The sequence below is a fragment of the Electrona antarctica genome (genome assembly GCF_951216825.1).
Source record: "Electrona antarctica genome assembly, chromosome: 23".
NCBI classification, from domain to species: domain Eukaryota; kingdom Metazoa; phylum Chordata; class Actinopteri; order Myctophiformes; family Myctophidae; genus Electrona; species Electrona antarctica.
The window spans coordinates 13,944,785-13,952,141 of record NC_136804.1 but is presented as its reverse complement, the minus strand read 5'-3'; the positions used below and the strand labels follow the sequence as shown (position 1 = coordinate 13,952,141).

The window sequence follows — 7,357 nt, the reverse complement described above, 5'->3', positions numbered from 1 at the left end:
CTAATCGCAATTATTTGAGAATTATTTTGTCATAAACATCATAATCATTCCCATATTGAAAAGTGTTCAAAATATTTCAAAAATAAAACAAAGAGCATAAATAGTGGTAGTGAAGTGGAATGAAGTCGGAAATGTATTTTGTACATTGTAAGTTACTCATCACGTCCTATGCAACTTTTGATTAGGAAGCCTAAAAGGCAAACAGACATTTAATTTGTATTCATTATGTTCCAATAAATAATCGTTACTCGCAATCATTTGAGAGACAATACATTGTCATGTAAAATGACCTAATGGGGCCAGCCCTGGCTATATCCATCCATCCATCCCACATGGGGAGATGAGAGGCAGACGAGGGGGTCCTGCTCCTCTGCAGGACGCCAGACCCCTGGCTTATCCTCTACACACACTGCACTAATGTGCTTTAGCTTGGGGCTTAGCTTACGCAGGAACACACACACTCACACACACGCACACACAGTCACACTCCTCGCACACACACACACACACACACGCTCACACTCACACTCACACTCACACTCACACTCACACTCACACTCACACTCACACTCACACTCACACTCTCTCACTCACACACACACACACACACACAGTGACATGTTTTGCTTTGGGGGGGGTGTCATATATGGTCACAACAATGGCCACACATGTCTTGGCTGACACTGACCACAGGACACACAGAAACATCAGCCTCGAAGCAGCTTTAGGGGAAAACATATGTTTCAAGGACCGATTACTCTTCCTGAAATAACAACACGAAAACAATATGAAGGATGCAAACATTTTACATTTCTGACACAAGCTTGTCTCAGTCAGCCATTTTATACTTTGTCATATGATAAATAGGCCTACCTGAAAATAGCTGATCTACCAGCCCACAACCAGCCATGATGCCATATGTACGTCTGCTATTTTTGCTAGAAGAATTAGATTTATTTTCGAAAGATTCACATGCCCCAAATATGGACGCACATGTTGAAAGTGGCGTTTAATTTTTGTAATGTAATTTTGTCACAGCTGATCTGACTGTCAACAATCAACAAGACCACCTTTCAAGCAGCCAACGTAAGCGATCGGTGGGGCCGTTTGGACTCCAGGGGCAGGGCTTGCCAACCACTCCCGTATTAGCCTGGGCACCATTCCATTTCGGGTTCATGAACCGGTCGGGAGCGGATGATATCGCTACGTCATGCTGTAGTATTGTTTTGTAGTCAGCAATCTTCCGGAACTTCCTTCTCCCTCAAACCGATTTTTCTCAATAAAAGCCACAGGCTACGAGAGCTTTTATTGTTATTCTTCCGGTTTGAGGGAAAAGGAAGTTCCGTTTGATTGTTCCTGTCTGATGACTACAAAACAATACTACGACATGACGTAACGATATATCATCCGCTCCCAACCGGATCATACGGCACTTTTGGAACAGAGACCAGGCTTTCCTCAGAGGTGGAAAGCCTGGTGAGGCGAGGTTACTCCCGTATACAGTAGGTCCTAAATAGTTGGGGGGGGGGAAAAACAAGCCTCATTACGTTCCAGTAACAGGCCAGAAGCCTGTAGATTATCATCTGATTCTGTGAACGTGCTGGTCCCCCCCCCCCCCCCCCCCCCCCCCCGCCCCCGGTCCATCACACAGAGTTCTGCAGCGACATGCTGATGGGAGCTGCATTGGTTCAGCCGCCTGGGGGATGAGAAGCATCTTCTAAAGTCTAACTGCGGTAAAGGAACGTGCGTTGGGCTGAGTGAGGGTCTCAATGTATGATGGAGGATGCTGGGAGATACCAGATAGCACTGCTGCCTAATAATACAGAACCCCTGAGGGGCTCTCCCCCCGCTGCACGCACGCACACGCGCACGCGCACATGCACACGCACACGCACACACACACACACACACACGACGATCCCCTTTCAAGTGAAACACAGAAATTCACTTCCTCTGTCTCGCATGTGCACGGACGCACACACACACACACACACACACACACACACACACACACAACTACTGCAGGAACAGCCAGCTCAGCTGGTTTGCCTGAAAGCCAATCTGCTGTACGACTAACGTACGGTCCTCCAATCCCACTCCCCAATTCCCTCAGTACCGTCCTCACATCCTAACAGACAGACAGACACCAGTACCGTCCTCACATCCTAACAGACAGACAGACACCAGTAACTGTCCTCACATCCTAACAGACAGACAGACAGACAGACAGACAGACAGACAGACAGACAGACAGACAGACAGACAGACAGACAGACACCACATCTCTGCATCCGAACGGGCAATCCGTCGCCGCATCAGAAGGGACTTTCAGAACATATTGCTAGTTTGACCACTTCAAATGCTCTAATTTTAGAATACTATGGTAAGCGGAAATGTATAAACACAAGGTCTCAAGAGACAGGCTGCTACGTTCTTTATCTAACGCACTATGACGGCCAGATGGTGCATGAAAAATTAGAAATACGCAACGTAGTAACATAAACATGCTTCACACTGAAACTCTCCTTCTCCCTCGGGCTGCGTGATGTGCAGGCTTACAAACATAGCCTTCTCTGGCTAACGTCTTGCCATAGCCCAAGAGAGGATGGAACCCTCTGATTTGGTTCAGAATCATACAGGCTATGCCGTTTCAGACTGAAATTCACTAAATAATGCCATTTCAGCACAACTTGAATCCATCGTGTTCCTACCTTCTTGATGCGTCCGCTCTTGGTGCCCACAAACACCAGCGAGTGGTTCTTGTAGACGTAGGCGATGACCGAGGTCATCTTGTCGATGGCGTCCGAGAACAGGGGCTTGCCGCGCACCATCTCCGACACGCCCAGCGGGGCGTTCATGTCCAGGCCGCAGAAGTCGTCGTCGATGGTCAACAGCTGTTGAGGAGGACGAGAGCAGAGGAGAATGAAATGGTTATATGCCGCCAATGCAAACACGAATGCGGAGCATGTGTGTGTGTGTGTGTGTGTGTGTGTGTGTGTGTGTGTGTGTGTGTGTGTGTGTGTGTGTGTGTGCGTGCGTGCGTGCGTGCGTGTGTGGTCCTATACTGCAGGGGTTCTCAACGTTTTTGGCCGGGGACCCCCGAAAATGCTTTGGCAACGTCTCGGGACCCCCGCCCCGCCCCCTCCCGACCCCCAATATAAATTGACTGCTACAATAACCTTAAACCATTTTGGGCGGGAACCCCTTTTGGTGTTTTAAGCATTGTTATAATTTAGCTATTTAAAAATAGCAGATCTACAAGCTCATAGCGCGCGCTACGAGCTTGTAGGTCTGCTATTTTTGAAAAATCGTGGAGAAAAAAAATTCTTTTTTTTTTTTGAAAATAATTTGGGGACCCCCTAAAATAATTTGGCGACCCCCCCGAGGGGTCGCGACCCACGGGTTGAGAACCCCTGCTATACTGTACGTCCTACAGTATAATAGAATATGAGAAATAGACATTGTGAATACATTGTATTTCCTGGTCCTCAGAGTTTGGGGTTAGGGTTAGTGTTAGTCTGAGGAACCTCAGGGCTTTCCCACCTGGCCGTTCTACCAGCCACTCTACCCCTGAGCCCTGCTTGCATGGCGGCGGATGTACAGCATATCTACAGTACAAGCTTGTGACACGTTGCCATCTTGGCTTTAGTTAAAGGTTACCTCCTGTGTTAACTGTGTATAGTATCAATCTCCCAGGGGTCTATAACGCATTGTAGTTGGGAGAGACTCCCGCGTTCTCCGCCGATACAGACAATAAGCTTCTCCTATACGCAGTTACTTAAACGTTGCGAAACATTGTAAAATTGGCATTCGTAAAAATCCTAAACTGTTGATGTCCTCACAGGTACAGTGTGTGTGTGAGATGTCCTCACAGGTAGTGTGTGTGTGTGCGTGCGTGCGTGCTCGTCGGCGAGAGGGACAAAGGCGGGGACGTCCTGTCCTTATGCAGCATACAGTAAATGCACAACCCCGAATGAGACAGCACGGTACAGTACGGCACAGTCCTGCAGGCATGGGGGGGGTGGGTCTGACCCGGGTTCTGGGGTTCTGGGGTGAGGAACAGGACCTTTCACGAGGGACCTGCAGGCAGATGGAGGAGTCTGTAGAGGTTTGGACCTCTCCTGCACGGGTACTGATTCTAACTGACAGCCTGGTATTTATAGTAACTCTGGACCCAGGCCTACACATGACCTTGTGCGCGCGTGTGCGTTTGTCTCCTGTGTGTGTTTCAAATGCCATGTTCAAACTGTGCAATACTGAAACTGTCAGATGTTACAGTTAATACACTTTGTGGCAGTTCACCCTACATAGCCACATACTGTACACACTACACTACAATATACACAATAGCCAGGACGCATGTTAACTTAGTTTGGTGGGTGCACACACTGAGGTATATTCCACAGCAGTTGATAGGCTTCCTGTGTTATTTCTCCCATAAATTATAACAGAAATAAGGTCACATTAAAAGTTATTATTTATTGTTTAACCCATTTTTGGCGGGATCCCCATTTGGTGTTTTAAGCATTATGCTATACTTTTGCTATTGAAAAATAGCAGATCTACAAGCTCATAGCGCGAGGTCTGCTATTTTTGAAAAAACGTGAAAATGTGGGGCAAATCTTTGGATATATACTGTATTATTTCAGAGCGAACGATTTCAACTCAAATCTTTGCTTCTGGCTCCCTGGAACAACATATTTTCAGATGGGGGTCGGCGGCCAATTACACATCATTTTGGGATCCTTGACATGAAAATGATTGAGAACGACTGACATAGAAACATGGGTTTTTCAGAAAACTGTCAGGATCTGCCGAGAATAGGGATGCTACGCTAGGGTTAAAGTGGATTACATCTTCAATTCGGTGGTGACTGTGTTAGGACGCCATTAGTATTATTCAATGTGGACATTATTCCCACAGAAATCCACTTAGGTCGTAAAACATGTTCTGAAGGCTCTGCCAATCACGGTGGCAAGCTGGTCACTAACGGGAAAATAACTGACTGTCGAGAGTGGATAATTACAGTATATACGCCAGGAACTAAGTGGGCGACATCTCTCCATTACAGCTCAACAATGGCCGCCGGCCTTTGCCGTGGCTATATGATTTCAATACAATCAACAATCAGACATATTTGTCCAAGTACTCTGTCTGTCTGTCTGTCTGTCTGTCTGTCTGTCTGTCTGTCTGTCTGTCTGTCTGTCTGTCTGTCTGTCTGTCTGTCTGTCGCTCTCTCTGGAATAGAGCAGTCATTGTGTTGCTGCTGGCATGTGGACAGAAGTGAGAGATGGAGATGAGTGAGAGTGACCTGATTCTGCCTCAGTGTCTCTGGCTCTGGTCCAACCCCCCCACCCCACCCTCTCTCTGTCCTGTGCCTTCAGGGACGGGACCTCTGTGTCTCTCCACAACAGGTCTTTGGCAGTGCAAGCCCCCAATAACACCCAATAGCACGCACGCACGCAGGCACGCACGCACTGACTAGTGCCAGACAGCAGTTGAGACTTGATTTGAACCGGGAAATAAAGAAAGGAGACCGCCGTGGAGTTTGTCCAAACTGACCCAATAAGAAGAAGTTTGAACAAACAGACCCATTCTGTGTGACCCAATAACAAGACAGAACGTCTCGCTAGAGAAGAGATGAATGTGGGGCACTATATATATGTGAGCAAAGGACAAACGGTCAACGTGACATTGTGTAAACGGGGTTAAGCATACTGCAGTGACAGAAGAACCACACGGCGAGTCATTCCATGGCAGGAGGCATCATGGGACTGTGTTGGAATTTATTTTGATGTGCTGTTGGCGACAACATAATGAACGTGTGTCGCGCGCGTGCGTGTGTGTGTGTGTGTGTGTGTGTGTGTGAGCGTGTTTCCCTGAAAAGGCCCTGACAGACACACACAGCACGCCTATTTGACGAGATGGCCCCCGGCCTGCGTCAGCACTGTGATTGGCTAGAGCGTGGGTCTTAAACAGGGGGTCCAGGACCTCAGAGGGTCCTTGTAGTTACTATGGGGGGAGGGGGGGGGCTTGTAGATCTGCTATTTGTCTGTAGATGGACAAAGGCAGCCCAAGTACAGAGTGAAAGGTCAAGTTTACTATTGACGGACATGAATCCAACACTGATGAGAGTGCTGTCAAACAAGTCTATGAAGCCATCTGTAATTCAATCTATGAAAAAGTTTGCAGCAACATTGTGTAGAGTATGTAGTGGTGGATCCCTGCTTCATCCGTCTCTCTAATGGGGTCCTTGGCCTGGAAAAACATTGACAGTCTAGACTAGAGGTTGGAAAATCACACAGCAGGGTGTCGGCGATGAGACGAGGGCGCGTTTTTTTTCTCTCACACAAAGCACATGGCGCAACTCTTATACACACGGTGTAATAGCTCTCGCTCGCACATGCACGTGCGCACGCACGCACGCGCGTGCACACGCACACACGCACACACACACGAAAAAGGTGTTGTTGCATTGAAAACCACTTCCACCTCTGAAACTTCAACCTTGGCAGCAACCTGAAGTTTATTCATTATCATCTGATGACCTGTCACTTAGCTACTCCCCCACCCCCCACAGACACACACACAGACACACACACACACACACACACATTCACTCTCCCATTCACTCTCCCATTTCCTATCTGATAGCCCCAGTTAACCTTTGATCCTCAGGGGTGATGAGGCTTCTTGGCAACCGATGGTAACAATGATGAAAATCTACTAGCCCGTCCCCAGTCCTGCTCTCCCTCCCTCCACGCCCTCCCACCCCCCATCTCTCTCTCGGTAAGGTTACTGATTGTGTGTGTGTCGCGCGCACACGCGTGTACTTGGCTGCTTGCGTGTGTGTGTGTGTGTGCGGTGCATGTCAAAGGAAGAGAGAGTGTGTTAGTGCTAGAGCAGCCATCACCGGGGACAACCCCCTGCCTGTCTAATGATGCATGGTTTGACTTACAGAGTGCTCTTAGATTTCGACCATGTGACCGAGGGTCTTAACACAACACCATTAGTCTTGACTACAGTAGCTATAGCCAGTGCTATGCTAGCAGTAAGAAGAGTATACTGTAGAATAGATAGCACAACACCACTGGTCTTGTGCGCGGTTGCCTACATTTCTACATTTATATAGCGAACGGCTATAATAAATATTCATTTTGGGAAAACAAGCTCAGATAAGCAACTACACCTTAGAAACAAGCTGAAAAATACACAACCCGCAACTACCAATATTTAAAAGCAACTTTACAGAAAAAACTGTCGCTTATAATAACACTGCTCAGTACACCTCAGCTCTGTGTGACATCTCTCTCTCTCTCTCTCTCCTCTCCTCTCCTCTCCTCTCCTCTCCTCTCCT

At 47.7% G+C, this 7,357-nt stretch overlaps 1 protein-coding gene across 2 annotated transcripts in view; it reads right to left on the bottom strand.

The window, feature by feature from the left end:
• The window catches only part of plxna4 (plexin A4), a 300,862-nt gene that overhangs the window by 226,464 nt on the left and 67,041 nt on the right, over positions 1-7,357 (bottom strand). For both annotated transcript variants that reach the window (XM_079493988.1, XM_079493989.1), the window contains exon 5: positions 2,712-2,894. In XM_079493988.1, coding sequence (XP_079350114.1) covers positions 2,712-2,894 — 183 coding nt within the window. The remainder of the gene's footprint in view (positions 1-2,711; positions 2,895-7,357) is intronic.